This window comes from Pelophylax lessonae, assembly GCF_965119305.1.
Source record: "Pelophylax lessonae genome assembly, chromosome: 1".
NCBI classification, from domain to species: domain Eukaryota; kingdom Metazoa; phylum Chordata; class Amphibia; order Anura; family Ranidae; genus Pelophylax; species Pelophylax lessonae.
In genome coordinates, this window is record NC_138768.1 from 266557170 (window position 1) to 266574970 (window position 17801).

Consider the following 17801-nt stretch of genomic DNA (forward strand, 5'->3'; position numbering starts at 1 on the left):
ACAAAGAAGATCTGTCAGAAATCTAAATCTAGGCAATATGTAAGCTGAATATCTTTAAGTACATCTTACCTGTCCTCTGAATGACACATCTCTGTGAGCTACATCTGACAGTAATGTAACCAGACAGAAGCTGAATGTCTCTGCAACTGGAAGTGTGCCTGTGATATAAAAAGTAAACAGACTTTATATGGGCTAAAGGACCATTAAACCCTAACCTAAATCAGAGTTGGCTCACTCACAGAAGTTATTATTCAAAATGTACAGAGGAAAATTGTAGACATTTCTTTACACAGCTTCCTGTTTTTTTAATTCATGGGTAGCAATCTCTTCACACAGCCCCGTTTTCTTAATACAGGCAGCACCACTTACAGGGTTTATGTGCTGAATCCCCTGCTAGTAAAATATGATGTTGATGCAGGACCATAAAAGCATAAGGTTATAAACATGAAACACTAATTTTGCTGGCTGGATTTTTGAGTGACAAAGTTGAAGCCAATACACTTTACTGCAAGGCAGTAACTCCAAAGTAAAAGGGGACTTACATACTTCTTGCGAATCTCCATTAAAAGTTAGTAGCCAAATGTACTGACAGCAAAAATTTAAAAACCACCAGTCTTCAAAGCTTTCGGGGCTGTGTAATACTATTTGTCATACTACTGAGTAACTCTTCCTTATTTCATAATCAAATTACAGTAAAACCGTGGATTGAGAGTAGCTTGGTTTGAGAGCGTTTTGCAAGACAAGCTAATTTTTTTTATAAATGTTGACTTGATCAACGAGCAATGTCTTGATACACAAGTAGCGTCATGTCACAACTGAGTATAAAAGAGAAGAGAGGCGCCTCTAGGTGTAGCTAATAGTTACATTTAATGAAGGTACAAAATTTAGCAACTCACATGTTACATAGTTTGTGAGGTTGAAAAAAGACATCAGTCCATCCAGGTCAACCTATGGTGTGTGGGTGTGTGTGTGTTGTTAACAGCACATTGTATACCCCTGTATGTTGTGGTCTTTAAGGTGCCCATCTAATAGTGTTTTGAAACTATCGATGCTCCCTGCTGATACGACTGCTTGTGGAAGCGAATTTCACATCCTTACTGCTCTGACCGTGAATATCCCCTTACGTATTTGAAGGTTAACCACTTTACCTCAGCTCACATGGAGGCTACTGCGGCACTTTGCCACGATCCCGTCCAGCGACGTAGACCTACGTCCCTGGACTCCATTCCCCCGTAGGCGGCGCTCGCGCGCCGCCGGAGGCGCGCTCCCGCTGTTTTCAGTCACAGCGGGAGTCGGGCCAGGGGAGGAGCAGCGGCGATCGCCGCTGCTCTGCCCCGATCGTCGGGGAATCGAGTGAGGAGATCCGCCCGCCTGTGTAAACAGAGCGGGCGGATCTCCATAGTGACAGGGAGTGACAGATCGGACTGTTCAGTATAGCTGGACATCCGATCTGTCCCTGTCTCACAAAGTCACCTCCCCCCCACACGTCAGTAAGCACCAGGCATACATTAACCCCTCCCTCTCCAATAAAATTAACCCCTTCACTGCCAGTGTCATTTTTACAGTAACAGTGCATATATATAGCACTGATTACTGCAGTAATGTCACTGGTACCCCCAAAAGTGTCAAAAATGTCAGTCAAGGGTCCGAACTGTCCGCCGCAATGTCGAAATCCTGCAAAAAAAAAAAAATCGCAGATCGCCGCCATTACTCGTTAAAAAAAAAAAAAACACCAAAAATGACAGAAATCTTTCCCGTAGTTAGTAAACGCAATAACTTTTGCGCAAACCAATCAAAATACGCTTATCGTGATTTTTTTTACCAAACATAGGTAGCAGAAAACAAATTGGCCAAAAAGTAAAAATCACACAGGTGATCAAATACCACCAAAAGAAAGCTCTGTTTGTGGGGAAAAAAGGACGTAAATTTCATTTGGGTACGGCGTCGCACGACCGCGCAATTGTCAGTTAAAGTAGCACAGCGCCGAATCGCAAAAAGTGGCCTGGACGGAAGACAGCAAAATCCTCCGGTGGTAAAGTGGTTAAACCACCTTTCCTCTAGTTTAGCGAGTGGCCACGTGTCTTATTGCATTTTCTTTCTCTGAATAGTTTGCTCCTTATGCTAAGGTCGCCTGTACAGTATTTGTACATTGATATCATATCCCCTCTCAAGCGTCTCTTCTCCGGAGAGAACAAGTTTAATGCCTGTAGTCTTTCCTCATAGCTGATGTCCTCCATTCCCCCTAAATATTTTTGTTGCCCTTCTCTGGACTTTCTCCAGTTCCAGCACATCCTTCCTGAGGACCGGTGCTCAGAACTGGACAGCATACTCTAGATGTGGCCGGACCAGAGTCTTGTAGAGCAGGAGAATAATCTCTTTATTTCTGGAGTGAATCCCCTTTTTTATACATCCCAGTATTCTGTTGGCTTTGCTTGCAGCGGCTTGGCATTGCATGCCACTGCCAAGCCTGTTGTCTACCAGTACCCCCACGTCCTTTTCCATCTTAGATTCACCCAGAGGTTCCCCCCTAGTGAGTAGCTTGCTTTCATGTTTCTGACACCCAAGTGCATTACTTTACATTTTTCAACATTAAACCTCATCTGCCATGTAGTTGCCCACCCCATTATTTTGTTCAGGTCCGCTTGTAAGGTTTCCACATCCTGCATAGAAGATATTGGCCTGCTTAGTTTAGCATCATCCGCAAATACCGAGATTGTGTTAAATATCCCCTCCTCTAGATCATTTATGAATAAATTAAACAGGATTGGACCCAGGACAGAAACTTGGGGGACCCCACTTTCCACACCCGCCCAATCCGAGTACTCCCCATTAATCACCACCCTCTGGACTCTCCCCTGGAGCCAATTTTCTATCCAGGTACTCACCCTATGGTCCATACCTACCTTCCTTAGTTTGTACAGTAAGCGTTTGTGGAAAACAGTGTCAAATGCCTTTGCAAAGTCCAGATACACCACATCCACAGGCTTACCTTTATCTAGGTGGTAGCTCACTTCATCGTAGAAGGTTAATATAGTGGTCTGGCAAGAACGATTTTTCATGAATCCATGCTGATAACTACTAATAATACAGTTTTCATTACTAAAGTCTTGTATGTGGTCCCTTAACTTCCCCTCCAAAATCTTGCAGACTACTGATGTTAGACTGACCGGCCTATAGTTACCCGGGATATATCTCTGCTCTTTTTTAAATATTGGTACCACGTTGGCTTTTTTCCAATCAGCTCGCACCATACCCGTCTGTAGACTATCCTTAAAGATCAAGAATAATGGCCTGGCAATCACCTGGCTGAGCTCTTTAAGAACCCTCGGGTGCAAGCCATCCGGTCCCAGTGATTTATTTATGTTAAGTTTCTCTAGTTTAGTTTGAAGTCTACCTCTGTTAGCCATGGCGGTACTTCCTGAGGTGTATTATTTAGTTTGGCCTTACAAGCTGGGTTAGTGTAGCCCCCCAATTCTTTTGTGAAGACTGAAGAGAAGAAATTATTTAACACTTTCGCCTTCTCTCTGTCCTCTGTGGCCAGATTTCCTTCTTCTTCTTTTATGGGGCCAATGTGTTCTGGCCTCGCTTTCTTACTGTTTATATACTTAAATAATTTCTACTCTCTTCCGCTATATGTCTCTCGTGTTCTATTTTAGCCACCTTGATTTTGCCTTTACATTTCTTATTACACTCTTTGTAATTCTTGAATGCTGCCAATGACCCCTCAGCCTTGTATTTTTTGAAGGCCTTTTCTTTAGTATTAATATGCATTTTTATGTTGGAGTTTAGCCACCCAGGGTTTAGTTTTGCTCTTTTAAATGTATTTCCCTTTGGAATGCACTGGCCAATGCCTTTTAGTATGCTCTTGAAGCACTCCCATTTTTCCTCTGTGTTCTTTGTTCCCAGGGTTCTATCCCATTAGAGCGCAGTTTTGGGAAATTGGCTCTTTTGAAATTCAGTGTCCTTATATTAGCTTCCTATTACTATGATTAATACTGAAACTAATTGACCTATGGTCACTGTTTCCTAAGTTGTCCCGTATTTCTCTATCCGTGATCAGGTCTGTATTGTTGGTAATCAGTAGGTCAAGTACCGCATTGTTTCTTGTCGGTGCATTCACCATCTGACCCATAAAATTGTCCTGCAAAACATTTAGGAACTGCCTAGCCTTGGCTGAGTGTGCGGTTCCTTCTGCCCAGTCTATATCTGGATAATTAAAGTCCCCCATTATAATGACATTTCCCATCCTTGCTGCCAATCTTATTTGTAAAAGGAGGTCCACCTCCCCCTCCTCCCTCTGGGGGGGCCTATAGCATACGCCCAATATTACCTTCCCCACCGTGCCTTCTCTTTGAAGTTCTACCCATAGGGATTCTGCCTTGTCCATAGCTCCATTATTAATATCATTCCTCATATTTACATGTACACTGTTCTTAATATACAGACATACCCCTCCCCCTTTTTTACCTTCTCTATCTCTGCGATAAAGGGAAAACCCCTGAATGGTCGCCATCCAATCATGAGAGTTGTTGAACAAAGTCTCTGTAATCCCCACAAAATCGAAGTCCTCCTCATACATCAGCAGCTCCGGCTCTCCCATCTTGTTGGCGAGGCTTCTGGCATTGGTATACAAACCTCGTAATTTTGACCGGATGCATACCATATCCTTATTTGATGTTGTTTTTAGGCTGCTCTTGTGATTTTTCCCCATACCCACCTTGGATTTAGGAACTCTGAACACCCTACCGCTAATGTCCCCATTTATGCCCTCTGAATCTTGCTCCCGCTGGCTAATTCTACATCTGTACCCTCCCCCCCCCATCACCTAGTTTAAAAGCCCCTCTAACTTTTTGGCCAACCTCTCACCCAGTACGGTTACACCCTCTCCATTTAGGTGCAATCCATCCCTACCAAAGAGCCGGTGGCCGACTGAGATGATTAAAAGAGGCACATCTAAGTATGCAGGCATCCGGGGTAAGGGTGTCCACATAGACCGTCCTGTCATCCACACTGCGCTCCACAAGTGCTCCAAGCCTCGCTTTCAGATCGCTCTGCTGCAGGGTAGTCTTCCCGGTCAAGATTACAGACTGACAGCAGTGAGAGCCGGCGGTGCGGAGGATGGTCTATGTAGACAGCTTTACCACATATGCCTGCATACTTCAATGTACCTCTTTTAATCATCAGCCATGTGAGTTGCTAAATGTTGAACCTTTATTAAAAGTAACCATATTGCTACACTTAGAGGCGCCTCTCATCTCTCTTATATTCTGTAGCTCTTATGGTTACATAACCTATCACATTGCTACAATCTTTATAAATGGACTATAAACTGAAGGATTTATGACCAAATGGTTGTGGAACGAGTTTCCATTATTTCCCTTGGGGAAATACGCTTTGATATAAGGGTGCTTTGGATTACAAGCTTTCCGGAACGAATGTTTCTGGAACGAATTATGCTCGCAATCCAAGGTTTTACTGTATTTAGCAAGTAAATTTGCCATGGATTTGATTTCTCACATAACACTGCCCTTATGTAGTTTATCCCTTCAAGCAAACCTTATTAATAGAAAGTTATCTACACCTAATACCAATATCAGACTGTGACTGTTAACGACTGTCACAAATTTATAATACGTTCCTTTGAATGGGCTGCTCTGCCTGTATTTCATGAAAGAAAAAGGTTCCTGAACCGGTTTTAAAAAAATGCAGCCAGAGCGAAAACGCATAGTGCTCTTGCACCATGCTTTTTCCCACAACTGAAAATGCACTGCGTTTTCAGATGCGTGGGGATACCATTAAGAATGAATGGCAGCCCTGCGCGTCTGCAAAGAAGTAGTACGCTTTCGTCTGTGAGTGGTTGCGGGTGTTGAAACAGGTGCAAAAACTAGCCTAAGCTTAATCTATAAGAGCTTCCATCTTGCGACATATATAGCAATAAATAATTTGAGGACAGGTTTGCCTGGAGGTAGCTTAACACTCCTTAAACTTGCAGAGAAACACTTGATGAAAAGGAAGCGCAATGACAGCTGTAGATTTACAGTGTGTCTCAAAACCAAATCCAGCAAGCAAAACAAAAATGGCAATGAAATGGGCTACATCAACACATACCTTTCCCCACGGCTAGGAATATTTAGGCCCCTTTCACACAGGCAGACCGACTGGGTCTGCCTGTCAGTTTTTTAAGCAGACCTGATCGGACCATCCATTGACACTGGCCGACATCCGGATCGGATCGGACGGCCGTCGGGTGTAAACGGGCAGGCGGTATGTTTACATCCAACCATTTATAGAGGATAGCAGGCTGTGTCTGTGTATGCAGACAAGCCATCCGCCTGCTCAGTGGAAATCAGCGGACAGATTCCCCACTGAGCATGTGAACTCCTGGCAGAATCCACCTCATGTGACAGAAGCCTTAACCTATTATCTTGTTACATTGTTTTGTAAATTGTACATGAACCGATGATTGCATGTGATATTTCTCTATATCTGTCAGTCTTTGTTTCCAAGACAGAGAGCACAAATCTGAGCCTGGTTCTTACTAATACTGGAACAGACACTCATATTACGCATTTAAGCATTCTGTGAAAATACATATCGCACTAGCCGTACCAAGATTATCAACCAGAAAGTTTGTCCATATTTATGCTTTGATGCTAAGCCTATGATGAGATGAAGTAATCATTGAATGGGTTTAAAAAGTTCAGAGTTGTTCCCTTTTCCTCTAAAACATGTGCAGACACCACACTAAACCTAAGCACAAAAGTTGATCTGATCCTGCTCTAGATTAGTGGTCTACTTATGATAGACACTGTTCTGCAGACTTTCATATCAGATTCTGCTATAGTCAGTTCAGTTAAAGTGTCATTAAACCCTAAAAGTTGTTTGCATGTAATAGTGCATTGCATACATATTGCCTTAAATGAGAAGTACAGCCAAAGCTTGTTAGGCTGTACAACTCCTATGGATCACAGGAGTGCAGTTTGTTTCGTACTCCTGTGACTCGTTTTCAGCAGAGAGCAGGCTGAAGTCAACTCTCTGCTGACGTCACAGAATTCGGTCCAGGCTCTGCGTCATCACGACCATGGAGAGAGGAGAGGGTGGAGCTGAGTCGCAGCTCTGTATTTGAATGTACACACAGAGCAGTGGCTCGGGAGCGAGCCTGCTTGGGTTCTCTTATAGCAAGCTGCTTGCTCTGGGGGCACTTGGTAAGGGGGAGGGGCCAGGAGTGCTTGCAGGAGACCAGAGAAGAGGAAGATGGGGGGTGCTCTGTGCAAAACCACTGCGCATTTTTTTTATTAAAAAAAAAAAAAAATCCTTTAATATCACTTTAATGTACTTAAACCTTGTGAAATGTGTTTCTACATTTTTCCCACAGCTTTCATCCAGGTTTCACATATTTTCCAATTGAATCAAAGTTGAAAAATGTATGAATGTTGGATGAACACATTAATAAATAGACCCCTTTGAGTCATTTAAACAAAATAGTGGTGCGTTTTATTTCAGTAAAGGGATAAATGTACCAGTGTAGTATATTCTCACCTTTAGCTTTCCGAAAGGTGTTCTCTTCTATCCACAGAACCTTTGGAAGACCTTTCAAAAGCCTCAGAAGATAGGGAACCACATGGTCTTTGTGCTAAAAAAAAAATACAGATAATTATAATATTCATGCAGTGTTTATCTTTATTATCAAATAAAACACTTGCAATATAACCTTTCTAAATGACTGCAAGCAGCAGACCGAAAAGAAAAAAGTAACAGCCAACATTAGCCTTTAATGTTGCTACAGTACTGTTTAGAAACTATTCATCCTGTAATGGCATTGGCATTAAATGAGGGACGCAGTGGGAGGGATGAAAACATGGTATGATTACAAACTGTACAGTACAAGACAGCCAACCTGGTAAAGTATATGCAAAGACAAAACTTTTTTTTGTTTTAGCTTTGAATAGAGTGGGGGAAAGTTTATAATTGCATATTGCCACTGTAGGAGAGATTTATCCCTATGTTTGTACTAGTGATCAACCAATATCGTTTTTTTAATGCCTATACCGATATTTTGGTCATCGGATATCGGTATCGGCCGATATTTCCAGACATTAAAAAATTATTTAATTTATTTATTTATTTATTTTTTAGGTACTCCTTGTGGAGGGATCTGGGGATCTAAAAAGACCCCAAACCCCTCCTCGGCACTGAAAATCATTCAAAACGCCAAGTTTGGCTGTTTTGAATGCTGTCAGTTTTTTTAATTCGGCGGCGAGTTTTTTACATGGAGACCGGCACATGCGCACTTGCGGCAGGGATACCGGCTTTCACGGGGACACATCTTCATGCTACACCGGGTCTTCTCTTCGCCGGTGGTGGCGGAGGTAGGATTCCCGGGTCTCCCGGTGGGATGGGAGAGCCGGGTGAGCCATGGAAGGCGGCGGGAGGGGGGGGTGGGGACGTCTCCTTCCGCTCCTTGTAATGACAGCCGAGCGGCTTCTCAGCCGCATCGGTTGTCATTACAAGTCAGCCGACCGTCGGCTATGGACACCGGTACCGGGGTGATGCCTCTAGCTGCAGGCATCACCCCAGGACATGCACTTTCCCTAAATATCGGCAATATCAGTAAGCTCAGGGGCCGATTCCAATATATCGGGGAAAGTGCATATCGGCCCCCGATATATTGGTGTTGCTGATAATCTGTATAATAATAATTTGTACACGTGAGCACTGTCAATAAAATATGAAGTGAGGGGAAATCCAAAAATGTATGGTCAGCCCCAGAAAAAGAGGAGAGGTAAAATCTCCCATTAGGGACACCTGTTTCAGGGATAACTCTAAGAGGGGAATTCCCCTCAATGTAGGAGATTTTCTTTAACTTTCCCTTGTGTCTCTGGGACAGGAAGTGAAGGGAAATCTACTGCAAACAGTACATAAAGAGCAAAAAAATAACCCGAAAAAGAGGATTCGTCAAGCATACCGCTAATTGTGGGCTGACAGCAACAAAAGGTCATAAATTAAAAGTATAACACATACCTGAAGTTCAGATTCAACCAAGAAAATGCCCAAAGCAATAAGGGCATCTCTTCTTCTCTCATCCAGTTGAAATATCCCATGGAAGTCAACAGGGCACATACACAGCAGTTTCTGTACCTGAAATAGAGCAAGTAAAACTGTCCAGAAATGTTTCACTACTACCGCAAATATAGAAGCCCATAGCCCATTAGTCAATATTAGTGTTTGAAATGGGCTTTTTTCAGAGATCTTCCCAGTCTTCATTGTCCAAGTCCCGCTCCTCCGAACGCCACGTAGTTAGCAGGGCATCTATTCCCACATAATGGGAGGGAAGTAGTGACTTGTAGATCACAGAAAGAGGTTTGTGAGAGTGTCATCCCAGAGGAGAACCTCCAAATCATCCTGCTCCTATCTAAACAAGGAGGACCCAAATTGCACTGCATAAGTGTGTTGGAGTTGCAGGAATCAGAAGAAGAACACATTAGGCAGTGTAAATGTATCAACCTATCAAACGTAAATAGTGCACTCCCATCACAAATATCTGAAAGGTATCCGATTCCTTTAGCAGCCCAAAGACCAGGGTCTGGTAAGGAATTAAATTTTGGTAGCGTGGGTTTGAACCAAAGCGGAGTTGATGGGGACCTTTTACCCCTCACGATATTAGGTTTAGTAATGACAGCATGCCAGGCCTTAATAACTGCCCTCAAAGCGGCTGTAAGGGGTGGGTGAGAGACTCTTAGTCCCCTATAGAGGAGATTACAAAGGGTGTCATAGGATCCTGAATGTGCAGCTTCTAATACTACTGAGGCATTTGCGTCATCAGAGAGAAGCCAATTATGAGCTTGGGTAAGCACGGCCACCAAATAGTAGGTATGAAAGTCTGGACAAGCCAAGCCCCTTACATCCAAGGTCTGCATAAAAATTTTCTGCTGGTTGGGATTGCCATAAGAAGGAGCCTATCTAATTGAAAAAGTGAATCTAATTGTTTAAGGCCCCTTTCAGACGATTGGACCGATCAGGTCTGCATGTCCAATTTTTAGGCGGACCTGATTGGGCCACTCATTCTCCTCTATGGAGAGACAGATGTCAACGGAGATGTGTCCGCTGACACCCATCTGTCATCCAATCCGACAAGATCTGCTTAAAACAGACAGATGGCGATATGTTCGCCATCCGTCCAGCGGGTTGGATTGGATGAAAACTTAGCTGGTTTAGGCTCTGGAGGGATCCCAACTTTAATATCGGAATTCACCCACATGCCTGAACGGCAGCTAGCTCAGCCTCTCAGAGCGCCATTGAAAGCTTAAGCCAGCCGCCGTCCCGCCGCTCACAGCCCAGCGCTCCAGTGAGTGCTGAACGAGCAGAACAGAGAGCTGGTGACTGACAGTCACCGGCTCTCTGCTCACTGGAGACTGGGCAGTCTTTGATTGCTCAGTTCTCAGTATAAAGGCGGCAGAGAATCGATGAGTATGATATTTTTTTTATTTTTATTCTCATACTTCTCTTTTACCCTGCTTATATTTTAGCTTCTCTGGTTCCTTATTTCTCTCCCCCCCCCCCCCCCATTATTACACTAATTACATTTGAAAATTAAACCTGTTTTACATACCTTATTTTAGAACCAGTGCTTTACTACACAACGCAAGCAGAAAAGCAGATCGTGTCTGCTGAAAAGGACCAGCAGGGTGCTGTATCCAGCTTCCTGAACAAAATCACAGCACTCTGCCTCCGTACTCCTCTCAAGAGCCCTCAGTCCTAAACAGCAACGAGTTTGTTCGAGATTGTAGTCCTAACCCACCTGAGCAATCCCGCCAAAAAGCAGACACTGCACACCGCCAATCGTAGGCAGTGAGGCATTTCCCGGTCTGTGTAGCTGCGGACCGGAAAATGCCTCACTGACTATAATTAGCGGTGTGCAGTGTCGGCTTCCTGGCGGGATTGCTCAGGTGGGTTGGGACTATGATCCCAAACATGCCTGAGCCCATCACTAGTCCTAAAACAAGCAATCATGCAGATAAGAAAGGGGGTGATGGGGGTGGTATAAGATGTTATTAAAAACTAGCAAATAGGATATCACACTTCATATGTCATCAGCTATGCCGAACAGTTGCAAAACTCAAACCTTGAGGAGGATAGGGGAGAAGGGAGAGACAGAACTTCTAGGAAAGCTTAGTCTGTGGTTTGTGAAGGACGTGGAAACATTGCAAGCAAGATGGAGCCTCTTGTGCCTAAAGTGGAAGTAAACCCTCTTATCGTTTTCAGTCAAGGAAGCTGCCATCTTGGCCTCAGTTTGATCATCAACTGCCCTGATTCTGCACATATGTTTAGTTATGATACCAGCCATTAGATGGTTTGACAGTTTGGTTGAGAGCACAACTAATGTGACAGTTACATTCCTGACACATGCTGGAAATGTAACTGTTTTTTGAAGCAATGGGTTTACTTCCGCTTTAAATGAACAATACCGTGAAAGTCTATGTCAGAGGAGCTCTGACTTGCTGCATCTTCTAGGACACTCTCGGAGGAGTGAGCAATTTCAGTACATAAAAGGAACCTGTACACACTGTGCAAGACTGAAGGTAAGGATGGGGTTCCCCTTTAAATATAGAAATTGGCCTAATACATCCAATCCAGTTGAATGTAACTAACTACTGCTAGTCACCAAGGTAGCAATAAATGGATCAGAAATGTCATAACATTCTCTTTTATTTCATATAACTTGTACAGTGGGTACGGAAAGTATTCAGACCCCCTTAAATTTTTCACTCTTTGTTATATTGCAGCCATTTGCTAAAATCATTTAGGTTCATTCTTCTTCCTCATGAATGTACACATAGCACCCCATACTGACAGAAAAACACAGAATTGTTGACATTGTTGCAGATTTATTAAAAAAGAAAAACTGAAATATCACATGGTCCTAAGTATTCAGACCCTTTGCTCGGTATTTAGTAGAAGCCCCCTTTTGATCTAATACAGCCAGGAGTCTTTTTGGGAAAGATGCAACAAGTCTTTCACACCTGGATTTGGGGATCCTCTGCCATTCCTCCTTGCAGATCCTCTCCAGTTCTGTCAGGTTGGATGGTAAACGTTGGTGGACAGACATTTTTAGGTCTCTCCAGAGATGCTCAATTGGGTTTAAGTCAGGGCTCTGGCTGGGCCATTCAAGAACAGTCACGGAGTTATTTTAGCTGTGTGCTTAGGGTCATTGTCTTGTTGGAAGGTAAACCTTCGGCCCAGTCTGAGGTCCAGAGCACTCTGGAGAAGGTTTTTGTCCAGGATATCCCTGTACTTGGCCGCATTCATCTTTCCCTCGATTGCAACCAGTCGTCCTGTCCCTGCAGCTGAAAAACACCCCCACAGCATGATGCTGCCACCACCATGCTTCACTGTTGGGACTGTATTGGACAGGTGATGAGCAGTGCCTGGTTTTCTCCACACATACCGCTTAGAATTAAGGCAAAAAAGTTCTATTTTGGTCTCATCAGACCAGAGAATCTTATTTCTCACCATCTTGGAGTCCTTCAGGTGTTTTTTAGCAAACTCCATGCAGGCTTCCGTCGGGCCACTCTGCCATAAAGCCCCTACTGGTGGAGGGCTGCAGTGATGGTTGACTTTCTACAACTTTCTCTCATCTCCTGACTGCATCTCTGGAGCTCAGCCACAGTGATCTTTGGGTTCTTCTTTACCTCTCTCACCAAGGCTCTTCTCCCCCGATAGCTCAGTTTGACCGGACGGCCAGCTCTAGGAAGGGTTCTGGTCGTCCCAAACGTCTTCCATTTGAGGATTATGGAGGCCACTGTGCTCTTAGGAACCTTAAGTGCAGCAGAAATCTTTTTGTAACCTTGGCCAGATCTGTGCCTTGCCACAATTCTGTCTCTGAGCTCTTCAGGCAGTTCCTTTGACCTCATGATTCTCATTTGCTCTGACATGCATTGTGATCTGGAAGGTCTTATATAGACAGGTGTGTGGCTTTCCTAATCAAGTCCAATCAGTATAATCAAACACAGCTGGACTCAAATGAAGGTGTAGAACCATCTCAAGGATGATCAGAAGAAATGGAAAGCACCTGAGTTAAATATATGAGTGTCACAGCAAAGGGTCTGAATACTTAGGACCATGTGATATTTCAGTTTTTCTTTTTTAATAAATCTGCAACAATGTCAACAATTCTGTGTTTTTCTGTCAGTATGGGGTGCTATGTGTACATTCATGAGGAAGAAGAATGAACTTAAATGATTTTAGCAAATGGCTGCAATATAACAAAGAGTGAAAAATTTAAGGGGGTCTGAATACTTTCCGTACCCACTGTATTCAGTACACTATCTGCTATTTGCAGCAAATACAGTTTTAGATTTTGGCCTTCTAACTATTAGGGTTCATTTTACCCAACGCACTCTGTGGCTTCTCAAAGGTGCAGCTGGCCTGTGGGGTTCTTCCCATAACACCTTCACAGGGCTTAAACCTGGTGAGTGGGCAAGCCAACCCATCAAAAACAGAACTTGGGATTCTTGTTTCTTTAATTGACAGGTGTTTTATAGCTAAGAAGTATGCTTTGGATTGTTATCCTAATGCACAAAAAAAGTTCTTGCTTTTTCTTTGAAACCTTGCCTCCAAGGGCAACATCCCGGAGTTGTATGTTCAATGCTGCACATGATGCTGGTATTAGGAATGTGCTATTTAAAGCAAACATTTGATAAGACAAACCTAGAAGTTGCCACTTTCTGACTGCCTAGTTCCTTGTCTGGAATTCAAAATCTCAGACTTCAACACATTTCGAGCCACTGATCTGGATCAAGCATGCAGCAAATTAAGTCCAAACTCCTGATCTGCATGCATGTTCCAGGTCAGTGACTCAGAAAACTGAAGTTTTCAAATCAAAATGACAGCCAGGCTACCAGCAACTTCAGGAAGATACAGCAATGACAGCATCCAGGTCTTTCCGAGCACATCTGATACAATGAATAACCTTTATTTCACAAAATATTAGCCTGACATGTTTTCTGAGAAAGCCGTTTTTATTGTGGAGACTTTTTAAAGTTGATGTTTAGAGAGGGTTTTTGGGATACAGCTTTGCACATATAAGTTGTATAATGATGCAGATCCCATTACTTGCTGGCAGCTGGTTCTGCCAAAAATCCGCCTAGCTGTTCCTCCACTCAGCAGCCAGATACTGTTCTGAACAGATGTCTTCCAGCACTGTCAGAGTTAAAGTGGTTCTAAAGCTTAAACATTTTTTACCTTAACGCATTCCTTGCATTAAGGTAAAAGATGTTTAGGCATCGAATTTGGCCTCTCATCCTTCCTTATAATTACCCAGGGCTCGAGTCCTGCAGGAACACATGGGAATGTCGTTCGCGTTAGCAGCCCCCCAACAGAATCCTGGTGCCACCTTCTGCTCTGGGATGGAGGGTCGGTAAGCCCAGATTGCGGGTTCCCGACCTGCCATCCCCAAGCATCAGTGTGAAGGAACTGAACTGGCACTAGAAGAAGCGGAGCTAATGCTTCCTGTATAGCGCCGGCTCCTGTCACAGGACCCCGCCTGTGACAGGGCACAGGAGCGATACAGAAAGCAGCGGCTCTGATCTCTACTGCAGATGCATGCTTCCTCTAGTGCGGCACCTGTCACACTGATGGTCAGGAACCAGCTAGCAGTAACAGCCAGCAGTATCAGCCAGTAGTACCCACCAGTAGGTCCCACCAGCAGGTCCCACCAGCAGTACCCGCCAGCAGTACCCGCCAGCAGTACCTGCCAGCAGTCCCCTGCAGCAGCACTAGCCAGCAGGACCATCCCTGAAGGACAGCCAGCAGCAGCCACCAGCCGCCTGGGGGACAGCAGCAGCCAGCGATACCTGCAGTAATATTGAGGAAGAAGTGAAGATTGAGGTCAGCTGAGGTGCAGGTAAACTGCAGTGCATCCGTGCGAAAGCAGCCTTAGGCCCCTTTTACACATCCTGTCCGATCGGGTCCGCCTGTATGTTTTTAAGGTGGACCCATTGGGACCCTCCATTCACCTCTATAGACAGGCAGATGTAAATTAACTTGTGTCCATTTACACCCGCCTATCTCAAATCTGATCCACTTAAAAAACAGAAGGGGATCTGTCCCCTTGTGTCTGGGCAGATTGGATCAGAGGGCCCATAGAGTAGAGAAGGCTGTGTCCGTGTCTGCTCTGCATATGCTGCGTGGACACAGACCTGTCATCTGCCGGCTCCACTCACTGTGGCCCTCGACTGGTTACCAAGTCGTTAAAGTGGCCCTCACTCCGCAAAAGGTATATATATATATATATATATATATATATATATATATATATATATATATATATATATATATATATATATATATACATATACATACACACATATACACACACACACACACACATACATACATACACACACTTTTATTTTTGAGAAGGGGGTGAGGGGGATCTTTGTTGAGTTCTTTCCCAGGACTTGACCCCTGTACTTACCTGAGCCCTCATTCGATCCAGCGCTGTGCATGTCTGCAGTTCTTCTCTCCCCTCCCTTTCGGGTCTCACTAGCTTTTCTGAGGCACCGGGAGCCATTGGCTCCCAGTGATGTCATTCAAAGCCAGTGGCGAGGGAGCGGGGGATGTCTGTCTGTGTCATAGGTAGCTGGGCTCGGGAACAAGCACGCACAAGTGCCCCAATGGAAAGCGGCTTCCTGTGGGGGCACTGGACAGCGAGGAGGGGCCAGGAGTGTGGATGGGGGACCTAAGGAGGTTTGGGGGCCGCTCTGTGCAATTCCTTTGCACAGAGCAGGTAAGTATAGAGATGTTTTTTTTTCCCTCTTTACAATCGCTTTAACTGCAGCCACTTTTACAGAGAAAAGTAGCACTGTTGGCCCACCCCTTCTGCCCTCTCTGCAATTCACAGAACCTGTATTACTATGCTCCCACAATGCATTGCGTTTAAGAAATGGTAAGTGGACTCTTGTCATTCAGCATCACTCCCTCTATTTACCTACTGCAATGCATTGCAGAAGTGGGATAAAAGAGGGTAGAAGGGAGTGGCAGGTGTAACTTTTCTCTGTAGCAGCCACTACAGCTGAATTTTTCAGCGCCAGGAGGACAGACACTCAGGACAGTATCCAACAGTGGAAAGGAGGTGCAGGCTTTCAGCGGAAAAGAGCACTGAGAACTATTTTTACACAGTGGCAGACGGACTTGTAGTTCATTCATTCACAGATCCCCCACACGCTGTCACAGGGGACGCTCTGGGTTTGGGGGGGGGGGGGGGGGAGTTGGTTGATAAGCAACATGTTACACTAAATACAGGTGTAAAAGGTGGAGCTAGCCTTAAGGCCCCTTTCACACTTGTGCAACTTGTCCTCCAACTTGGGACTGCAAAGTTGCATGACAAGTCGTACGCCATGATTTCTAATGAGTACCATTCATATCTGTGTGATTTCAAGTCTCAGCAACTTGACCACTGAAAAAGTATATACTTTCTAAAAGCAAAAGCCCTGGAGAATAAAATGGTGGTAGTTGCAATTTTTTGGGCAGCTAATAGTCAAACAGATATTTTCAGGAATATATATATAATATACTCAAATGAATTTTAGTGAAAACAAACACAATTACCCATTATATTGGTGGAATAAAAAAAGATAGTGTAGGGTCAACTAAATAAATAGCAAGCATGTCAAGCTGTAAATTTGTGTATGCCTGTGAAATCACAAAAAACCATGGTACCCAAAATTCTCCTTAGCGACCCTTTAAAAGCCTTCAGCTTACACTTGATCATAAATTATGGCCAAAGAATTCTTGCTCTCACTCCGACATTAGCAATGGTACCTCATATATGTGCCACCATTGATGTTACATACACCCATGTACTCACTCTGTGTTGCACTTTCTGTCTGGGGTGTATCTGGTAGGGACAGGGGTGCTTTAACTTTTTTTTTATTATTTTTATTTATAAAGCTTTTTTATTTGGTTTACTTTATTGCCATTGTAAGAGAGCCAACATGCCCCCTATGTGACAGCATGGGCAGGAGACAGGAAGTCTTTATGAAGGGGGTATTTTAGACGCCCACTGTCTCCACTGCCCTCCAATAAGGCTATTCCAGCACAGATAATACACATTGCAACTGGGGTCATTAGTCACAGGAGGGATCGGGGAAAAGATGTTCCCCATGGTCCTACTGCTCTCACTGGGGATGCGGTTTCCCACAGTCCTGGACTCCCCAGAAAAAAGGGAGAGCCTCAAAGCTACCGTGGGTGTCGCTGGCAGGAGGTAGGGGGCACCTTGCAAGCCCTGCAAAATTGTTCTTTAACCAATTGCCTACATGCCATTTATAAAAGTATATTTTAGAATAAGTGGTGAATGAGTGGTTAAGCTATAACAAAAAAGCAGCGCATAAATTTAGGATATCCTTCTTTGCTAAATCTATGTCCCTTAATATATCCCTTAATTTACCAAAGGCAGCGCTCCGACATGTAGCAGGCCAGTGTGCAGGATGAGATGTATGAGACAGGGCCATCTTTAACGTGGGGTAATCGGGGCAGCTGCCCTTGGCCCAGTCATTGTTAGGGGGCCCAAAGCAGCTGCCCCTTGAGCCCACACTGCCCACACATTTGGGTCCCAAGATAATAATCTTGCAGACTGCACCAAGTACATCGGTGTGTGTATGCCCTGGCCAGCAGGGAGGGGACGGGACCAGAAGCTCCACTTCCGCCCTGACCCCGCCCCATGCAGCCTGTATACACAGAGACTCAAGAGCTAAAATAGTAATGGAAGAACTGAGCGCCCCGCCTCCTGACCTCAGGAATTT

At 44.3% G+C, this 17801-nt stretch overlaps 1 protein-coding gene across 2 annotated transcripts in view; it reads right to left on the minus strand.

The window, feature by feature from the left end:
- Window positions 1-17801, minus strand: part of PI4KA (phosphatidylinositol 4-kinase alpha) — a 293423-nt gene that overhangs the window by 267666 nt on the left and 7956 nt on the right. For both annotated transcript variants that reach the window (XM_082244087.1, XM_082244086.1), the window contains exons 2-4: window positions 9022-9138; window positions 7540-7633; window positions 70-158 (exon numbers count right to left, since the gene is read on the minus strand). In XM_082244087.1, coding sequence (XP_082100213.1) covers window positions 70-158; window positions 7540-7633; window positions 9022-9138 — 300 coding nt within the window. The remainder of the gene's footprint in view (window positions 1-69; window positions 159-7539; window positions 7634-9021; window positions 9139-17801) is intronic.